The sequence below is a fragment of the Coccidioides posadasii genome, chromosome 4 (genome assembly GCF_018416015.2).
Source record: "Coccidioides posadasii str. Silveira chromosome 4, complete sequence".
NCBI classification, from domain to species: domain Eukaryota; kingdom Fungi; phylum Ascomycota; class Eurotiomycetes; order Onygenales; family Onygenaceae; genus Coccidioides; species Coccidioides posadasii.
The window spans coordinates 2,302,026-2,321,110 of NC_089410.1; the positions used below are offsets into that span (position 1 = coordinate 2,302,026).

Consider the following 19,085-nt stretch of genomic DNA (forward strand, 5'->3'; position numbering starts at 1 on the left):
GAGATCGCTCGAGGCTAATCCCCATCGCCGGATCCAGTGAGCCCGACAGCGATGAACGGGTGCCGCAGAGGTGGCCGCCGGACTCTACCAATGGAACCAAAGAGGAGACAAGGAGCTGCTGATCCCTTGGCGGCGTGACGCAAGCTCCAGCGGTTGCGGATTGTGTTTTCTTGCATTCTCGCCCTCTTGGCCCCGTTTGGGGCTTTGTTTCAGCTCGCTGTCGAGGCGTCTCTTTGGTGAACTTTCTCGTTTGGCCCCGGACTTTCTTTTTTGCCGTACGTCAACGAAGCAATGAGCGATGATGATTGGAACCCGTCCCGCAGCTGGAGGGCGGGGAAGAGTGGAAAAAGGCAGACTCGACTCGGTATATCCTCAGGGCTGATTTTCCCCCTCCCCTCCACGGAGGTTCTTCTTTTTATGTAAAAAGAGGGCCAGGTTTTGACTGGGTTGGGGTGATTTTTTCCGTTTTTCATTTTTATTTTTATTTTGTTACGGCTTTTCTTTGTGGGCTATCATTTTGGTTACTTATCTAGCTATCGACTCCCGGCCAACTTGTTTGGGGGTTTTTCCTTTATTTCTTCACACAGAGATTTTTTTCTTTCTTTTTGGTGAATGAAAGCGAGGCCCTGAGGAGCTTTTTCCTATTTTAATTCTTTTCAACATATTAACTACTCTATTCCCGGCATATCGCCTTCTCGCTGGAACGATTTTAGTTTTCTAATTGTGCCCTTGACCCGGTGTCTCGAGGTCTACGCCTTCTTACCCGACTTTGTGTTATTGATGTCTTTGAATTATATACACTCCAGCCTGGATTGCTGTTCGAGCTTTTCCACAAAATGAAGCGGCCAGCGAAGTTAAGAGAATTACGCCTGTCTCCCCATTCGGTACCGTCACAGTCAAGTTCGGTTCTTTCCCGTGTGCCTTTGCTTCATGGCAGTGGTGATGGAAATGGAGCGAGGTTGCAGCATTGGACCGGGGGAGATCAGGTCCCAGGGCTACTTATTCCTCTAGGTGAGTTCTCCAAACGGCTGCAGGTGTGATTGTGCATACTTTGAAGGCATTGCGCAAATATACGCAGCTCTTTCAAGCCTATGGAACTCTAGTAGCATTCCATTGTTGGCCTTGGGTAGCTCGACGAACTTGTCTAACTCGAATTGAAATACTAGCCTTTCTTTCTTCCCTACGTGCAAACCTTCAGATCTGTGCCGCCGACCAAGAAGATATTTACAGTCCGTCCACTCCTATATCAATTTTGAACACACCCAAAACACTCAACCCGTCTTCACGTTTCTCTCGACATCCACTTTCAACGGAGCTTTCCTCCGATGACGCAACTATCCACATATCATCAGACCCGGCGTGCTTAGATGAGAAAACAAGCTATGCTTCCGAGATAGATCCTCTACTTGCGGATCTTCCCATACAAATATCGCAGGCGACCACAGAAGAAGATACTGCTGCAGCCCTCGAGCTGATTGCAGAAAGCATCTCCCAACAACGTCAAATGGCGGCAAAGGCCATTATCTTCCACCCACTGATCTTAGCAGTTTCGATTCTTTTCTTCCTAACTAGTGTGAAATTACTATATACCGGATCGCTGAGCGATGTGATACTTATGATGAGTACATGGGTCGGCTATAGTGTCATGCTCCTGCTCATAATCAAATCCATGCTACGGGGATATTCAGATGTGATTGAAAGAGTTGGAAGTTGGCCATGGCTGTCGGGGAACTCGATAACCGGTGCCTCGCACAAACGAGATGAGATCCTGGTGGCCAAGGAAAACGGCGAAGTGGTCGGGGTACTTGTCCTGAGAATCGCAAAGGCGATGACTTCTCCCGACATGCTGGGCGTTCGACCAAGGTCATCAAGGCGGAAAAGCTCCGCGAGGTGGACGGGTATTATTCGCGCGTGGACGGTTAAGAGGACGTATCGCTTTCGAGGTATTGGGACACGCCTTTTAACGGATGTTGTGGCTAACTGTCGACTACGAACATTGGACGGGCCGATTTTCGCTGATGATCATGCAAATTCGGTAAAGCCACTACCTATGATGTTTAATACTGTGTTTGAGAAGCAGGAGAAGTGGGCTCGGGCGTTTTTGGAGCAGATTATATTGGCCAAGAGAAGTCGTTGAGCTTACGGAATACACGATGGAGACATTTTTAACGCTCCTGGTTATTATCCCTTCGCGCAAGGTACTCATTTGAAGAGTGACATGGATGAGTGAGGAGATTGGAGTTTCTTGTGACTTTCTCCTCCATTTTGAAAATTGGGTGGTTTCGACTTGAGGATGATATTTAAGTCTATGCAATATACCCTGATCTAGCGACCCACATGCAAAATATTTCTAAGATACCAAGTCTGGAGTGTATATACGGCGTAGAGCATGGAGTTTTCTTAATCTGCTATTTTCAACCTAGAATAAATAAAGCAAAGATCCCCAAAGGAAGCCATTGTCACGCGGTGCTGTCACTTTGTCACTCGAACTCATGCTCCAACCAAGGATGCCCATGTTGGTTCAACCCGTATGTACCCTTGATCTACCATTCTCTTCCCGGGTCTTAGCTTTCACGCTTCTGTTGAAGCAGTGGAGGTGTGTTTCAGAGTAGCAAGGGTTTGGTTTGGCACCATGCTTCTTTCCTTTAGAGTTGGGATTTGCCCCCTGTTTATCCTGCTCCATGGGTGTCATCGGGCGACACAGGGAGTTGGTTACACAAAGAAAAACAGTGTTTAATATTGACACCTTTTGCTTGGAAAATGCTTGTTGACTTACATACCCAAGTCCAACAGCTTCGGTAAATGAGGTGAAATACTCCGTAGTCGTAGTTGAAGAATTTTAAAGAGGTCTGCGCATCGTTTCTCGGCTGGGTCTTAAATTCAACGGCCCAAGCATGGCAGCCTGCAGGAATACAACGTTGGCGTCACTAGATATCCAACTGTCGTAAGCTCTGGTGGGCCCATTATTAACTGACTTCTCCGTACGGAGTAACTAGATAAAATAAGCAACGTGAAAAGAGTCGAATGCCTGCCAAATGCTTGGCTTGTGGATGTACGGAACACTCGCACACAGAGATTCCTCCGGTCCTCTCAGTGCCAGCTATAAAGCATTTTCGCGACTTTGTCGATAGCATGCGACCTCTCTGCGAATGCATATCTTGGCTACATGGGAGTGTCTTTGTTGCTCAGCACTCGAGGAGAAGTTCACGCTTGACGCCGGACGGTCGGAGAAAAAAGCTGAACCGACGGCGGGGGCGGGCACCTCGTATTCTTATCAAGGCTGCGCTCCGACATTGACGATGCTATGTCGGTCAACATGATGAAATATTGTGTCAGGTCAGGATATACCCGCGCATATCCTATACATGCCTGTAATAAGGAATCACATCACCGGATCTGTGGATTGATGGGTAGAAACAATGGCCGACGGTTCAAGGGGTGAGAATCATCCATGGATCCTTGGAGCAAACAAGCAAACGGCGAAACCAATCCATTGAAGCACGAGACTTTGGTGATATAACTAGTCGTCCTCATCTTGACCTCGTGATAGTGGGATGGCCCTTGAAGCCTCGGCCGGCATCCTCCAAGCCCCATTCTGAACATATTGTGCTTTTGCTTACGGAGTACTCCGTACACCAACTCACACATTTGACTTGTGAGAAATGCTTCTGAGATATCACAGAGTAGCCGGTTATGGAATACCCTGAAGATACGACCAAAGGACGCTTCAAGCCACCAGCACACCTAGAGATGCAGCGAGCGCGATCTCGACCACACGGTTAGCCCACTGACGTCATTGTCGGGGTCACGCTGGCAGCTGGTCTCACGAGCAGGTGATGGCTTGAGATCGCCGGCCGCAGAGAATGTGCGGGTTTATTCAAACCCTACTGCTCGACTCCCTGTCAGTATTATATTCCATAGCCATGTTTGCCCCGCAGCCATGGCGTATTCATATCTTCCATATCCTTCTCATCCCCCATGTTGGCCTTCAGAGAGTCTCAGATCCGACGTGGAAGAGATCCAAAGAGACTTTCCGCCTGGCTCTCGGTATCAAGAGTGGGTCTCTACCGGTGGAGAGACAATCTACTGCGAGCGGAGGCGAGTATCAGGACGTTCCCCATCTCGATACCAAGACGCGTTCCTCCGATACTGTCATGGACCTGAAGCTTCTCCACGTAAGTTGGACTTTGTTTACGCGTTAGATCGGTCCAACCGGTCGATTCTAGATGCTGGTGGTGCGATAGACTACTTGCTCGAGAGATGAGACTGATCGTGTTTCAAGGTCGTTCGCTGCTTTCTCGTCGGTGTTCCCCTAGGTCTAGATCATTTGGGCCGAGGTCTCGTGGAAGAAGCCATGGGCGCCACGGTTTTGAACCCCCTAGGTTGAGTCGACGGCGGGACCATGATGATTCGGAGTCTGAATCCTGTCATGGTGGATCTCCAAAAGCCGAGAGAAAGAATAGGTTTAAAGATTTGACTCCATCCGGCATACTGGCTGCGGCAGGCAAAAAGGCCTGTGACTTGTATAGATCTTTGTCGCGCGGCCGGTGTGACGATGAAAGAAGCAAATCCCGCTCTTCTCACAGACGCAGAACCAAAAGCGTCTCTGGTTACTGCCCTGGAGAGTTCTATAGCTCTTCGGAAGAGCATGAGTACTGCTCTGATGGATACCGTCCACGAAGATCATGCTCCGTGCCTTGTCATGACTACAACAGTGATGGATCAGATCAGTCTTCCAGCTCTTCTTCAGACACAAGCTCACCTTCCGGCTCCAGTACCGACGAGGCGCACACTCGTCGCAAGATACTCGGGAAAGGGTTATTCGCTGCCGGCCTCGCCACCGTGGCCACGATTCATGCCGGTCACGAGCTCTACGAGAGCCGAGAAAAGCGTAAAGAGCGGCTGTTAAAATTGAGCCAAGGCAAGATCAGTCCCGCGGAGGCACGCAAGCAGCGGCTGGTGGGAAATCTGAAAGATGTGGCCACACTCTCAGTTGCGGCGTATGGGATCAAGAAGTCCATTGACGGGTGGAAAGAAGCTGTGAAACATCATTCAGAATACACGGCATACAACAAAAAATGCAGGGAAAGGGCAAGAAAACGAGCCCAGAAACGAGCTTCATCCATTGATTCGATGTGATGAGCACATTTTTGTGTTATAGCTTATTGACCCTTTGCCTTTTCATCAAATGTGGACAAGCCTCCCTGCTAAGTTGGGCTGCGATGATGATGACATGAATTTTTGATGCCTTATGTGTAATGTGACTATGATATGATACCAGTTTTGCTTTATATCTTTGTTGAAGGCCTGATCTCCCAATACAGTGTGTAAATAACATCATATCTGTTAACAATCAAATATGTCGCATGGTCTACCTATTGACTTGCCAAGTACGTAACCCTGCTCGATAGACATAAAAAAGTAAAGAAATGATATGCCTTATATCGAACACAGATCCCAGTAAACATGCTCCACCGACATCAGAAATTTCGTAAGCCCAGTTGGCCCAAGATCACAAACAAGCCACACAAAACCCGGTGACCGAAAACAGCGTCGATAGGTTTAGAACAAGCTAAACAATCACTTAAGTTTAAGCGTTGTGCCAAAACCATAAATAGGACTCCCGATCTGCAGGAGGATTGGGTCTCATTAGCCAATTGCAATACATATGATATGTATGTAATTAATGGGTAGAAGGGATGCGGAATGAAGTTATGTACTCACCCTCTGCAAAACATAAACAACCTTCCCATCAAGCGGTTAGTAATTATCAGCCTAGCATTGCTTGAGCCGAACAAGGGAAGCTTACGTCTTCAGTTGTAACGGTCTAATATAAGTTAGTCACGGCATGATAGGTCGAACTCTGCGTCATATATCATCCTAAAGCACAGCGTGACTCACTTTTCTCGTTTTCGAGCTTGAACCCCCCGATTCGAGAACTTCGACAATTTGTCTGATGATCTGCGTATAGGGTTATAGGAAGGCCAAAGTAGGTAATATCCTTTGAGAGTCCAGTAAGCCTACCATTCTCAATCGATCCAGGAGAACCTCACGGGCGGTATCGTAGATGCTTTTCTGGATACGTTTGACGCCTCCACGCCTGGCCAGACGGCTAAATAGACAGTGCAAAGGAGTGAGCAAAGTAAATACTTGCAGGCTCACATAAAAGGTGAAAAAGGACTATTGGTCCTGGAGAGAGATGCAGCAAGCATTCTGACATACCGGATAGCCGGGCGAGCTGTGGCAGCCTTTAGCATCAACGTCTCTCACAAGAAAGCAAAATGACAAAGTCATTGCACTTACTGATTCCGATAATGTTGTCTCTGGATTGCTTCCTGCTGTATATTGGAAAAAAAAAGGGCATTAGCAACGCTCTCTCGGCTTTGTCATTCGGCCCGGGGCCCAAAGATTCCACGCTACCCAGTTCAGATGGCGCCAGCAATTGGCAAGGGAGGGATTCGAACTTACTAGCGTGGATGAGTCAAGTGTTCCATTCCCTTGGAAGAAAGTGGGCGGGTAGAGTATGGACTGGTCATGGTGTATAATATCCTTGAGGAGTTGTTCTTGGAAAGGGAGGAATATGTTGACTTTTTGAGCGATGAAGGGAAAGGGGTAACGAGGTTCGGGGACGAGAATGAAAATGAAGAGAAAGAGGAGGATGAAGGGAGGGCAAAAGGATCAAAAGGAGGGAAAGAAAGCTTTTTGGCCATGACAGCTGCTGTGTTATTCGCAGCAGATGTGCTGCTTGTCGCCGAGTACGACTGGGAAAAGGAGGCTGGGCCTTCCAACGTATGAACACAACTAGGTGTTGGTAAACACTTTGTGTAGACCAATGGGCAAGGAGAAACTCCAGAAATCCTCACTCGACAAAATTATATATCATTTGAAGGACAATTAGATCTCCCAAGGAGATCTATATTTTCACTAGGATTAAAATTGTTCTAATAATGATAAAAAGCGAACGGATTGTCTCGTTCAGACATGCCAAAAGACAACTCTAACGCCAATCCAACCAGCCAAAAGGATAGAGCCAAGCCGGTCTCTAAGTCTTCTAAGATATAAAGGTTGCTTCGGAATAAAGAGTCCCTTCTTCGGTGATCTCCGTATCTCCAACACGGAGTTTCAGACTCAGCTTCTCCTGAGGAGAATACTATAACTTGCATCAGCATGCAACCACTCTCAGGCTTGGGGGCACAATAAAGCCATGGGATAATGCCAACCTGGTAGATATAGGGTCTTGTCCCTGCAACACTGCCAACAATTGACTTAATGAAACCAGGGACTTCTGCCATGACATCGACTCTATCAAGCCTCTGTCCAAGGGGGCCTTCAAGGACGGCACTAACTTCCTTGTCGTCCTTGTTTTGGCCAGACCATGTAAATTTGATAGTCTTTGGCTCTGGCCAGTCATTTTCCGAGTCCTTGACGATCTCCCCATGCGATGCCGTATTCGAAGTCCCTGCATATATGATTTCCCCGTCTTTCGCGATGCCGCCAACATTGACGACGGTCGATCCATAGGATGGGGGAGTGGTATACTCCATGATGATGGCAGAATATGTGGGGCTTTGGAAGTTGGCAAAGTTCCATCTCGCAGCTAAGTTACGTATGAGCAAAATGTAAAATAGAAGCCGGGTGGGAGAGTAAATGAAAATACCGAGATGATGGGGTTTCATTCCCTGCAATGCATGCACGAAGAATCCCCTTCCACTACAGTTTATTTCCCGCTCCGGGGTTATAATGGTCCCTTCGACTTTGCATCGAGGCCAGAAAGAGTGACGCATGCTACCCCAGGGTCGTTCGGGGTCGGTACCAAAATTCGATGTACCATTGGTCCCGGCGACAAAGCCTGGGGCCACACGGGTCATGGTGAGATTGACAAGGCTATTCTCATTGAGGGCGGACTTGATGGTGTAAGAAGTACCGTCCTCACTGAGGGTTATTGCAACATTGTCGCCGCCGAATGACAGCATATCCTCGTCAAAGATGTGATTGTGGATGGTATCGGAGTACCACTTGTGCGGGATCTGGGGGTCTGTGGAGTAAATCTTGGTGTTGAGATGGCATGTCGTATGAAGACCGCTGCAGGAAAGACACATTGTTCAGCATACGACTTGATTAAGGGCGCCAGGCACTCCTTGAAGGATTCTCACGCGACATTGCTGTAGATCACTTGGACCATTGCCTGATCACCTTGGTCGGACGTAATATAGAACGTTTGAGTCTCCACACAAGTGGACTGCATAGCTTTCCATTTCATGTCATCCTTTTTCAGCTCCGAATAGGGAGCTGTCTTTGTTTGTTCTGCGACAGACTGGATCGCAGCGGGGCCATAGATGGGCTCTTGGGTACCAGCGACAGTGGCTAAGCTAAATACAACACAACGGAGTTAGTTGCCGAGAAGAACCTTTGATAGTGCTTGCCACAAAGAATATTCTCACGTAGATTTTAGCCAGTTCATGGTGATGGAGTGGTCAGGATTGTTTGATCACGCTACGGAGGAACCTGAGGTTGGGCAGCGAGAGATCAAGATTTCGGGAAACGGAGGTTGCAGGGAAGCTGACGATGTCAGGGATCTGGGTAACGGAATAAACTTATTCCGAATCATAGCAGCCCATGATTGGATGCGGTAAGCGCGATCCTCAGGCGGTTTACCTAAACGCCCGCTTAACGACAAAAAAAACTTCGGACAGAAAAGCGACTTCGGCTCGGATAGACCAGCGCAACATAGAGCAAGCAGAAGCCGTTGCAGGATCGCAAAGGAGGTCCCGGTTGGCAGCGAAGTACATCGCAGCTTTCAAGAAACCGGCAGAGTCCCCGGAACATTCGTCGCAATGGCTACGCGGAAGATCGTCCCAAAAGATCAGATCGTCAAGCTGATCGTTGGTGCTGGCCAGGCCAGCCCAAGTCCTCCCGTCGGTCCGGCTCTTGGTAGCAAGGGTGTGAAAAGCATGGATTTCTGCAAGGTGAGTATATAAGCTGCTTCCTTCCTGCGCTGTACCTTACCTTTCCTCGGCTAAACCGCTCCCGTATGACAGGAATTTAATGCCCGCACCGCACACATCAATCCTGGCGTGCCGGTTCCAGCCCGAGTAACCGTGCGTCCTGACCGATCTTTCACATTCGAACTTCGAACCCCAGCGACATCTTGGCTTCTACTCCAGGCCGCAAGAGTGGACGAGCGTGCTGGCCGTCTGCGCGGTGGTGGAAATCCGGGTCATGAGAGCATCGGCTCGGTGTCGCTAAAGCATGTTTACGAAATCGCCAAGGTTAAGCAGTCAGAGATCAGATTGTCTGGGTTAAGCTTAGAGGGGCTGTGTAAGAGTGTGATCGCGCAGGCGAAGTCAATTGGCCTTGAGGTTGTACCATGACACCCTGCGAAGCGGAAGGGCGTCGGAAGCAGTTTTTCAACGTTTCATTTTCAATTGCATGGCGTTATGGGAAGAAGAGCGAGGATATCCTCTTTCTTTGTTTTGGGTATTTGTGATGGACTGTACTATATTGGAAGCTCCTTGCAGTAAAATGATGGACGTACGTCTACGACGTTATCGGGCTATATTTGGCCAAATGATGCCACGTCGCCCAGTCAACTATCATCCGGCGTGGGTGCTCGGATGCTTCACAGGAAAGGGGCCGGCACTGCCTACCGCGGACCAAGCTGGGTGGCGCCCTGCCGTAAACCGTGTCTGGAGTATGAATATACCTAATTTAGCTGCAAAAAAAAGGTGAATGACGGATCCGGAAGTGCCGGTGTTCGCCGCCTTTGCCTGGCAGAAAGAAAGGCTGAGCCACGCTTTTCTTGTTTCGGAAATGTTCTAGAACACTGCTTAGTAATCACACATGCACCGGTTAATCACGTGAAAGCCACATGAGCCGCCAAAGGACCCTTGGCGGTAACGCCACTGTAATATTACCGCATATCAGGCCACAACGGTGTACCCCTTTGAGGTTGTCCCGCAGTCTGCCCGTGGTTATCGTGGCCACGGTACCTGCACGGCGCCGGGCGTGTCGTAACTAATCCGTCACCCGGTCAGGCCATTATGTCATAGAGGCGCACGCTAACATACGGGACTTTTCGACGAATTTTGCGCCGACATCTTCAACTACAAGCCGCGAGGAACTGACATATTTTTCCCTTTCTGCGTCAAAAAAGCCAACTCCTGTCGAGACCGAGAACATCGTCTTCTGGACGTTTGTGGTGCTCGTAGTGAATGCAAATCAACTGCAAGCCCACCATTCACAGCTCGCTGGCTGGCTCCTTCACTGTACTAAAAATCTTTGTCGGGTGCAAATTTGACCGAAGATCCCTTCCCGCATCCAAATCTCCAGCGACTCCCTCCCCACTCCGCTCGGTCCCGCCCAGATATTGTCGGATTGATCGCAATTTCACCGCCAACGGCCAACGAACGACCCTTTCCCGCCTTTAGAACTTTATGCGTACAGCTCCAGCTGCAGAGGTTCTTTCGTTCCCGTCTCCAAACAATCATAACGACTACCCTCGTTTTGTTTCGATATTTAAGTCCTGGGTAGCCACCACCTAGAATCAGGATTGCATACTCCTAGAAACAAGACGCGATCGACGACTTGATAACTAGCTGCCTCTCCTCCACGACCGACGATAATTGAATTGGGGATGCGTCAACAAGGAAAAAATCCCGGGTCGCTTATCTTCTTACCCAATACAGTGATTTCACTCGACCGTATCGGATTCAGATAAGAAAACCACGTCAGTCAGCCTTCTTTCTTTTTTTTTTTTTTTTTTTTTTCTTTTGTTTGGTATTTCTTATTTTTCTTTCCGACCTTCGTCCATCTTTTCTTTTTCTTTTGCCATTATCCCTTTTCTGTAGCTCCCTGTGCATTTCCTGCTGTTAAATATTAGCTCGAAGCATTTCCATACTCACCGTTATAACTCTTAGGCCCAACCATGTCCACGACTGCAACTGATTCTCAACAGTCGGACTCTACCATGGCAACTGCGGACGATTCTTCATGCCTCAATGGAGGCCATGCAGCCGTGCGCTTTGCTTCCAAGAACCAGGAAATCGAACCCTCGAAAAGTCGGCCTACAATAACTCTCTCCAATGACCCGCCACAAGCTCCGGAAGGGGATCATGCAAATCCTTTGCGTCCCGAAAGCCGAACAGAACTGCGCGATATTACCATAAAATTACAAAAATCAAGGCTGCAAGAGACTCGGATGCAGAATTTTGCTTTTGAGCCCGTTTCCCTCCCACCTACAAGAGTATGTTGATTTCCTGCGATTCAGCCAGGTCGTTTAACCGTGTCCAATTCCTGCAGATGCTTTCGGATTTTACTATTTCGAGGCCAAGCTCTTTACTAATCCCTCACTCTAGGCACCTTCTAGGGACTCAACTACGCGTAGTCATCGAGATGGCCCTTCCCCGCCTCCTTCCGGACCGCATTCTCCTGTTCTCGGCCCCCACGATGCGGAACAGATGAGAGATAGAATCAACCGGACAGTTGTGAACTATTCGGCCATGACACCACAATCATCCCTCTCAAATGATAATTCGGGCAAGAGCTATGGTTCCCGGTCGCCGGCCGGGTACGGCTCAAGGCCTTCTTCATCCTCAGGGCTGACATCAGCAAGGCCATATTCCATGTCTGATATCCCCGCGCCTCCAAGGGAATCCCAACGCAAGCCGAAATTCTTCCTTGGACCCTCTGACGAGAGCCCACCTTCAACTCCGAGACACGATATCGGCTCTTCCGCCTCTTCTATCATGGGCCCCGGTGCTCCCTTTCCTCTGGGGGACCAGAATGACCCCTATTCTAGGAGTAGAATGCCTCCCCCACAAACCAATCTTTCCCAATTGGATGAAAGATTCATTTTCGGCAGCCTTGATTCAAAACGTCGTTCCAACAAGTCTCTTTCGTCTGCTCCTTTAGCACCTGCCTTTGAAAAACAACATGATAAGAAGTTGTTTGGTAAAAAGGAAAATCGCCATCTCGACGGCCATCTGGAGAAGCATAAGCCCCACGGCTCAATGTCCGAATTGAGGCGTTTCTTCCGAATGGGTGGGAAACAAAAACGCGGCGAATCGCCTGCTTCTATTCACGGTAAACGGTCTTCAAGATCCTCAAGCAAAGCGGATCCATTCCGGGCTAGTGGCCCTAGCGTTCCATTTGCTGATGATCATGGCCTCCAATCCAAGTACGGAAAGCTAGGAAGAGTTCTTGGATCAGGAGCAGGAGGCTCCGTCCGCCTACTGAAGCGAAATACTGATGGAGTCACATTTGCTGTTAAGCAATTCCGAGATCGTCATAAGTGGGAGACGGAAAAGGAATACGCGAAGAAAGTTACAGCAGAATTCTGTATTGGCTCCACTCTGCACCATGGGAATATTATAGAGACTTTGGATATTCTCCATGAGAACAATAGCTGGTATCAAGTCATGGAGTACGCACCATACGACCTATTTGCATGTGTGATGACAGGCAAGATGACACGAGAAGAGATCACATGCTCTTTCCTGCAGATTATCAATGGCGTTACCTACCTCCATAGCATGGGACTTGCGCATCGGGATCTCAAATTAGACAACGTGGTTGTCAACGATCGCGGAATCATGAAGTTGATTGATTTCGGAAGTGCAGTCGTGTTTAGGTACCCCTTTGAGACCAACATTGTTCTATCTTCCGGTATGTTTATCTTAGAGGGAACTGGACACTGCAATTGAGATTGAACTGACCATTTCTTTTTTTGCAGGTATTGTCGGGTCTGACCCTTATTTGGCCCCGGAAGTGTACGAAGAAAAGAAGAAATACGATCCCCGGGCGACAGACATCTGGTCACTAGCTATAATATTTTGCTGCATGTCTTTACGTCGATTCCCATGGAAGCAACCTAGAATAACCGATAACTCGTATAAGCTTTTTGTTTCACCACCTTCACCAGGAACTCCAGTCCCTGACGGTCCACCGAGAGAAGTTGGTCGACCACGGCCAAGATCTACGGCAGACTTGGCTTCTGTGGATAAAGAATGGCGAAGTGACCGTGGACGTTCACCGGTCTCTCGACACCATCACCGGCATGGGAGCGGAGGTATATACCCTCAATCCGACCCCGCGGCGCGAGATTTGAAGAAGAACGAAAATCATCCTCCCAATAACACCAGCTCACTATCCGAACAGCCGACAACCGCCCCGAAAGCTACCAATCCACCACCATCGCAACAGTCACAGTCGCATGGCGGCTCCGGTCAACGACAGGAAGTTATCAAAGGCCCCTGGAGACTCCTCCGGCTTCTGCCCCGAGAATCCAGACAAATCATCGGCCGCATGTTGAAAATTAACCCACGTGAACGAGCGACGCTGGAAGAAGTGCTCTCAGACGAATGGGTGCGAAGTAGCGAGGTCTGTAGACAAGAAGAGTCGGGCCAAGTTATGAACGCGCCCAACCATACGCACGTCCTGGAGCCACCATCCGGGGCCCCGCCACCAACAAATAATCAAAACCAGAAATGATGATTACGAGACTTGATATATCCGATACTCAAAAGAAAAGAAACAAAGTTTCCCCTTTTCCCTCATTTTCTCTTTCCTCTTTCCTTTTCTTAACTTTAGTAATCATAGCATTTTAAATATGGGATTGACCAGGCTGGGCTTTCACTGGCGTTTACTGCGAATAGGGAAGCGGGAAGCTTTTTGGTCGTCTTTTGTTATGTGGTGTCGGTTTTATTCATTTACGGAGGCTTCTTTTTTTCTTTTTTTTAAAAAAATTTCTGGATTGTTCTTAAAAAGAAGCTTGTTGTACATACATCCATATCCATAAATAGGAACTTTTTGACGAGCGATTAGTTCCCGATTCCGTAAATTATGTATATGAATGACACGAAGATATAGACACGAAATCAATGAACACGTTGTACAACTCAATTGCCGGGGCAATCATACAATCCAATTAGTTTAAATGCGCGCCTTGGTAGAAAATCCCCGGATGGGGGTTAGGGAGAATATAATGATGAATTAAATGATTAGCAGATATGCATCAGCGATTGCTCTGATATCCTCATGCTAGAAGTTCAGTTGAAGACCCAGTTCGTGAATGAGACGCAGGCGTCGAACCTCCAGTGCTTATCCCAGCCGTCCCATCTTTCTTGGCTCCGGAATTGCTGTTTGCTGCTGGTAACATGCCTGTAGATTCTGTAGATTTGCCGTTTTCTTGCTGCGGTTGGTTTTGGCCATCGTTATCCTCTCCTGCAGCGGCGACAGCGGTGCTACCATTGGTAGCACAGGTCTGCGAGTCGTCCTTCTGATGGAATGGGATTATGCGCTTGCCATTTGCTTTGTAGTAAAGGACCATATCATTGCCTGTACGCCAGACATGGGTGCGCATTGTCAACAGAGTCATGTCGGGAGGTATTAACTATCATAGTATGTTAGTATGTACTCATAACACAAGATAGGGTCAAGGAATAAAGAGCAGGCAACATACTGTGTTTTGGCAGTACAATTCCAAATAATCTTCCGGCTTCATGTAGTTTTCATCTGAGTTATCCGCGGAGTACTGTGGATCAATACGTTCTGCGACATATGCAAGGATCTTTTTGGCACGAAGCATTCGATTGGCGCTTAATCGAGAGTTGGTTGAACTCCTTTTTTTGGCAAAATTAGCTCTTGCCCTGTTGTTCCAACAACATGGTCTGTAATGGTGATGAATCTGGGAAGAAAGGGAGCGAAACACAATTGGGGCAGAAATATAATAGACTTCAGACGGGAGAAAGAAAACAAAAGAAATAGGAAAGGCTTACGGATCGATGGCCTCAGGCAAGAGGTTTTTGTATGGTTTGACGGAGAATGTAATTTTTACAGTATCTCCCTCCATTCGATTCTGGCCAGCGTCAGCATTGTCTATGAAGTAAGGGAGCAGATCTTTTGATCTTGTTGGACTACGTTTACTAACCTCCAAGAGAAGACGCCCAAGCCACGCCGGTGCGACTTTCTCTAGCTCGTCAGTATCTCGGCTGATAGTCGTTACAGTTCCTCTATAGATATCAGGGGCAACTGGAATGCCCGGGCCATCCTCTTGAATGATAATTGGTGTATTTGGTGGAATGGATATTACTGGCGTTTCATTTTCAGGGATCGGTGTGATCTTTGACTGGAGCTTTTGTTCGGGCTCTGCTGCCAAAGCCGTCTCGTACGAAGCTCTCATCTCGTCGATAACACCGCGAAACGTTAGATCAGGCACCTTTTCCTTTTCCTTTTCTGAAGAGCCGTCAGATTCCTCCGTTTTCTCTTCCACGACGGGCTTTGCTTCCGTAGACGTCCGGCCTAGCTTTTTAGGAAAAGACATCTGGAATTTCTTGCCAAACAGAGAGCCACTGCGCTTAGCCTTCTCTTCTTTTTCTGGTCCAACTGGAGAGGTTGGGGAGGGGCCAGGCAACGTAGTTTCTCCAGCCGCTGGGGTTTTCGCGTTCGACGCTGAGGAATCCACGGATGAGGTACTGAGTTTGGAAACGAAATAGCCATCCGCTCCAGGACGATCAATTCTTTTTCCATTATGGTCATCGCCCGATGAATCCGCAAGGCTCGAGAAGGGGTTTTCTGGTGTGGATGTGGAAAGCGGTGCCGGTGTTGCAACACCAATTGACATCCCTGGAGATATACTTGTCGAGTGTAGCTCACCCAGAGACTGAGCTGCCATTGCGGGCGACCGAGGCGAATTTTCTGATTCCGCATTTTGAATCGTAATAGGCGGGATGTCTATAAAGTTGGGAGCTTCCGGTCCGGAAGTACTCTTTGAGTCCTGCATTTTTGCTTCGAGAGACGTCCGATACTCAGCGTCCCTCCGTATCTCTTCATCAACGAGACCGGCAAACAGATAACAAAGGACCCACTTCCCCAGATTAACTATAAATTTAAGGGAAAGACGTCAGAAGATGAATAAATTAGACGGAGGACACATCATACTTCTTTGATCTTCCCTGAACTGGCTTAAGTCTGGCAGATCAGACTCATCAGCATACATCTCGCCGTCGAAGCACCTATGGGGTTCTAAAATAACGGAGAGTGTTCCTGTTCGGATATGCAACGTGCACCAATTAGCGATAGTCCTAGTGGTGTTTAATTTCGCAGCAATATCATCTAAATGACCCTTGCCAAACGACTGTATCGCAACGCACTTTGAAATGTTAGCAGAATGCTGGGCGATACTGTGGACTATATGACCATCTTACTCTTATGAGATCCCATAAGACAACTTCACCAGCCGTATCTTTAGTAAGAGCACGGGTTCTATCGTTTAGCATCATATGCTTCACCAGCCCATTCTTGCCTTCAAGGGTCTCTTTTGGCTGAGTTTGAGCGGGAATGCATGCTTCTTCCGACTGCGGAGTTTGAGAGGTATCAGACAGGGCTAAAATCGAGGATCGTGAAATTTTTATTTTGGCGGTCTTGGTAGATTCGCGTTGCGTAGCCACATTAGATGTATGATGATATAACTGTTGTGATGGGATGAAATCGATATCTGTGGTGTCAACATCGCTCCAGCGATTAATACTGCATTTGGGTGTAGCTGTCCAGATATGATCGTTGGCAGCAACGACTTTAAACACTCCTTCATTTTCTTGCAAAGCAGCGACACAGACTCCTTGATCCATATCGGCGGCGTTTCTTGTGTCTGTCTTCGCCACTACACCGGCTCTGTCACTCGAGTAGAATACGGATAGTTGAGGGTGGTCCGAATATAACGACCAGACGCTCTCGTTGTGCATAGTAAGAGTATGCATACATCGGCCGGCGGTTATCGACCACACTTTGACAGTTTGATCCGAGGACGCTGTAATGATAGTGTTTGCGTCATCGTTGACTAGGATACCACGAACGTTGTCTGTGTGGCCCATAAAGTTGTTTGCAAGTTTCCCAGAATTGGAATCCCATACGCGGACGACACCATCGGGCCCTCCACTAACTAGAATAGACCCTTTGGCACCCAGAGCGTATACCGAACCCTTTTGCGCCTTACCATCCTCCGAGACATCGATCTTGAGTTTTTCCCCCCCGCCGTTCAAATCCCAAACGCAGATTTTATGATCCAACCCACCGGATGCGACCCAGTCGGCGTGATGTCGAGGAGATGCCAAACACTTGACATAGTCTCTGTGTCTGCCAATGGATGACGGTATGTTTGAATCCTCGGAATCCTGTCGCCAGACCCTAACGGTGGTATCTGATGAGCCGGATACAAGCACGGTATTGCTTTGAGCAAGGGTAATATCGTTTATCCAGTGGGTGTGGGCCTGGACTTGTCGGCGAAAGGCGGTTTGTTGCGCGGAACTAGTGCTGGACCTTGACTCCGGCCTTTGCGAACCTTCGCCCAGCGAAGACGACAAAGAACGGCTCGGTGAAGGATCTCGAGAGCGGGGATCGAGATGTAAATCCCAACTACATATAACGCCATCGCGACCAGCTGAGTATCTGTAAGTGTAATATATTAGCCAAGAAAGCCACCTTGTCGGGGGGTTTGCGACAACGACGCGCGATCGCGAACGGGGACATAGACTCACAAGATGGAACGACCAGCGTCAATGGCCAGACCATTCACACCTAAGCGATGTCCACCCGGGCCATCGGGCATAGGCAGCTCTAAATCGGAGCGATATTGGTAAGCTCAGGACAGGATTAGAAGGGATTTATCCGCGCGGTATGCTCACGGACCATAGCTGACTCGTTGGAGATGTTTCCTCGCCATCCAAGAGATCCGGAGGGATTGCTCACTCGAGATTGAACGGAGACAAGTTGAGCAATGACCAGTGGACGGCTTCGGGTTGTCGACCAAGCATATATAGGGTGTTTAGTAGACTGAAGGCCGCCATGGGGTTTCTGAATCCCGTTGGATCGTGGGAGGGAACGTTGGGATGGAGCCGAAGCCAGCAGATGAGATGTGGGGAGCAACCTTATTTAAGCATAGATAAAGTTCGCGGGTATTGATGTATGATACGCCGCTCTTACCAAAAATTACGTGAAATCTCGGCCAGTGACGTCACGGATAAATGTAATTACTAGTGCATAACTCGACAAACAGCGTAACAAGCGAATAGGGGCTGTGGTTTAGTGGTATAATGTTCCCTTAGCATGGGAGAGGTCCTGGGTTCGATTCCCAGCAGCTCCAATTTTTTTTGCTCCTTTCTAGGTGCCAGACGTGAGTCGCCGGTTGTAACCCATTTGGAGGTCTCCTTTTCTTTTTTTTTTGGGTGATTTTTCTTTGGACGCGGTTGAAAATAGGGTTCCCGTTGGGTGTTTTGCAGGCAGCCATATACCCGGTTTCGCTGTGATCTGAGTTCGGTATCAGCAACTACATCCATACCTTCCCCAATTCCTAGGATTATCTATGTAGGTTGAGTCCTTCTGGACATGAATTCCTCTTTCTTTGCAAAGTGATACCGCAATTATGATAACCTTACGCTCCAACCATTCCATGTAAAGCGTTGACGCCTTGCCTCTCTCAAGTCGCGCAGGCGATCGCCCGATGCGTCTAATTTTTAAGCTAGCGCTTCCCTTGCGGTTTGATGTCAATTGTCTTTGCGTTGTACACAGACGATAGCGACACTAAATGCCGGAGACGCAAACGATACCCCTATTGGATCCTCCACTGCACCCAAACGGCAGCAGGGACTGGCAGCCGTTAAAAAAGTTTAAAATGGCACTTTTATAACCTCCATACCATACAACTGAAACAGGGAATAGAAAAAAATATGCGTCTCTATACCACGCACTAACTGTCAAAGTGCTTCTGTCCATCCTGTTGCACACTGATCCAGAGTCTATGGCACTATAAGTTTAGTTCTCACCAATGAATCCCATATGGGAGCTTCTTCTGTGACATGTTCTGGTGTAAAACCATCCATTCTTCTTGGAGTTAGCACACACTGAGATCCATCCCTAGTCCATTTCACCGCCCCGCCCCCCGCGCGGCGGAACTAAAGAAGGCTCAAATCTAAATATTGGTAATATCATGATGTAACCAACAGACGGTTAGCACACAGCTCTCGAGCAGCGAATCTGTATTGGTCAACTTGGAATTTCGGTTCATTCTAGGGCCCGCGGGCCGCCGGTAAATT

The 19,085-nt window shown here is 48.3% G+C and overlaps 7 protein-coding genes and 1 non-coding gene across 8 annotated transcripts; 6 read left to right on the plus strand and 2 right to left on the minus strand.

Annotated features, from left to right (window-relative positions):
- The first annotated feature begins 249 nt into the window (after nucleotides 1–249).
- On the plus strand, nucleotides 250–2,335 carry D8B26_007589 (uncharacterized protein). The gene is made up of 2 exons (XM_003067102.2): nucleotides 250–1,011; nucleotides 1,167–2,335. Exons 1-2 carry the CDS (start codon nucleotides 837–839, stop codon nucleotides 2,135–2,137), a joined length of 1,146 nt encoding a protein of 381 aa, XP_003067148.1. The 5' UTR covers nucleotides 250–836; the 3' UTR covers nucleotides 2,138–2,335.
- Nucleotides 2,336–3,940: 1,605 nt separating this feature from the next.
- D8B26_007590 (uncharacterized protein) lies at nucleotides 3,941–5,538 on the plus strand. Its single transcript, XM_003067103.2, has one exon. The coding sequence runs from the start codon at nucleotides 4,261–4,263 to the stop codon at nucleotides 5,137–5,139; it is 879 nt and encodes a 292-aa protein (XP_003067149.2). The 5' UTR covers nucleotides 3,941–4,260; the 3' UTR covers nucleotides 5,140–5,538.
- A 996-nt stretch (nucleotides 5,539–6,534) lies between these two features.
- D8B26_007591 (uncharacterized protein) lies at nucleotides 6,535–6,795 on the plus strand (the record flags this gene model as incomplete). The annotated part of the gene is made up of 1 exon (XM_066125582.1): nucleotides 6,535–6,795. One exon carries the CDS (start codon nucleotides 6,535–6,537, stop codon nucleotides 6,793–6,795), a length of 261 nt encoding a protein of 86 aa, XP_065981666.1.
- Nucleotides 6,796–6,855: 60 nt separating this feature from the next.
- Nucleotides 6,856–8,523, minus strand: SVF1 (Putative cell survival pathways protein). Its single transcript, XM_003067104.2, has 5 exons — nucleotides 8,442–8,523; nucleotides 8,154–8,369; nucleotides 7,658–8,082; nucleotides 7,221–7,597; nucleotides 6,856–7,150 (listed from the first exon to the last, which is right to left on the minus strand). The coding sequence occupies exons 1-5, from the start codon at nucleotides 8,459–8,461 to the stop codon at nucleotides 7,052–7,054; spliced, it is 1,137 nt and encodes a 378-aa protein (XP_003067150.2). The 5' UTR covers nucleotides 8,462–8,523; the 3' UTR covers nucleotides 6,856–7,051.
- Nucleotides 8,524–8,682: 159 nt separating this feature from the next.
- On the plus strand, nucleotides 8,683–9,603 carry D8B26_007593 (mitochondrial 54S ribosomal protein uL11m). Its single transcript, XM_003067105.2, has 2 exons — nucleotides 8,683–8,966; nucleotides 9,039–9,603. The coding sequence occupies exons 1-2, from the start codon at nucleotides 8,835–8,837 to the stop codon at nucleotides 9,369–9,371; spliced, it is 465 nt and encodes a 154-aa protein (XP_003067151.2). The 5' UTR covers nucleotides 8,683–8,834; the 3' UTR covers nucleotides 9,372–9,603.
- A 1,030-nt stretch (nucleotides 9,604–10,633) lies between these two features.
- On the plus strand, nucleotides 10,634–13,522 carry HRK1 (serine/threonine protein kinase; the record flags this gene model as incomplete). The annotated part of the gene is made up of 4 exons (XM_066125583.1): nucleotides 10,634–10,700; nucleotides 10,917–11,242; nucleotides 11,355–12,663; nucleotides 12,731–13,522. 4 exons carry the CDS (start codon nucleotides 10,634–10,636, stop codon nucleotides 13,486–13,488), a joined length of 2,460 nt encoding a protein of 819 aa, XP_065981667.1. The 3' UTR covers nucleotides 13,489–13,522.
- A 75-nt stretch (nucleotides 13,523–13,597) lies between these two features.
- On the minus strand, nucleotides 13,598–17,817 carry D8B26_007595 (uncharacterized protein). The gene is made up of 8 exons (XM_003067107.2): nucleotides 17,683–17,817; nucleotides 17,532–17,610; nucleotides 16,203–17,442; nucleotides 15,937–16,147; nucleotides 14,927–15,876; nucleotides 14,775–14,854; nucleotides 14,459–14,618; nucleotides 13,598–14,389 (listed from the first exon to the last, which is right to left on the minus strand). The coding sequence occupies exons 1-8, from the start codon at nucleotides 17,714–17,716 to the stop codon at nucleotides 14,033–14,035; spliced, it is 3,111 nt and encodes a 1,036-aa protein (XP_003067153.2). The 5' UTR covers nucleotides 17,717–17,817; the 3' UTR covers nucleotides 13,598–14,032.
- Nucleotides 17,818–18,064: 247 nt separating this feature from the next.
- Nucleotides 18,065–18,136, plus strand: D8B26_007596. Its single transcript has one exon. It is a non-coding gene; the product is annotated as a tRNA-Ala (tRNA).
- Nucleotides 18,137–19,085: the final 949 nt, after the last annotated feature.

Bases quoted from the DNA above. Each gene is read 5' to 3' on its own strand.
- D8B26_007593 (XM_003067105.2), top strand. From the start codon at position 8,835: ATGGCTACGCGGAAGATCGTCCCAAAAGATCAGATCGTCAAGCTGATC. The intron at 8,967-9,038 runs GTGAGTATATAA...CCCGTATGACAG, and splicing joins AAAGCATGGATTTCTGCAAG to GAATTTAATGCCCGCACCGC.
- D8B26_007589 (XM_003067102.2), top strand. From the start codon at position 837: ATGAAGCGGCCAGCGAAGTTAAGAGAATTACGCCTGTCTCCCCATTCG. The intron at 1,012-1,166 runs GTGAGTTCTCCA...TTGAAATACTAG, and splicing joins AGGGCTACTTATTCCTCTAG to CCTTTCTTTCTTCCCTACGT.
- D8B26_007595 (XM_003067107.2), bottom strand. From the start codon at position 17,716: ATGGCGAGGAAACATCTCCAACGAGTCAGCTATG. The intron at 14,619-14,774 runs GTAAGCCTTTCC...TGCCAAAAAAAG, and splicing joins TTGCCTGAGGCCATCGATCC to GAGTTCAACCAACTCTCGAT. The intron at 14,390-14,458 runs GTATGTTGCCTG...ATACTATGATAG, and splicing joins AATTGTACTGCCAAAACACA to TTAATACCTCCCGACATGAC.
- D8B26_007590 (XM_003067103.2), top strand. From the start codon at position 4,261: ATGAGACTGATCGTGTTTCAAGGTCGTTCGCTGCTTTCTCGTCGGTGT.
- SVF1 (XM_003067104.2), bottom strand. From the start codon at position 8,461: ATGAACTGGCTAAAATCTAC. The intron at 8,370-8,441 runs GTGAGAATATTC...TGTTGTATTTAG, and splicing joins ATGAACTGGCTAAAATCTAC to CTTAGCCACTGTCGCTGGTA. The intron at 7,598-7,657 runs GTATTTTCATTT...TACGTAACTTAG, and splicing joins AATGAAACCCCATCATCTCG to CTGCGAGATGGAACTTTGCC.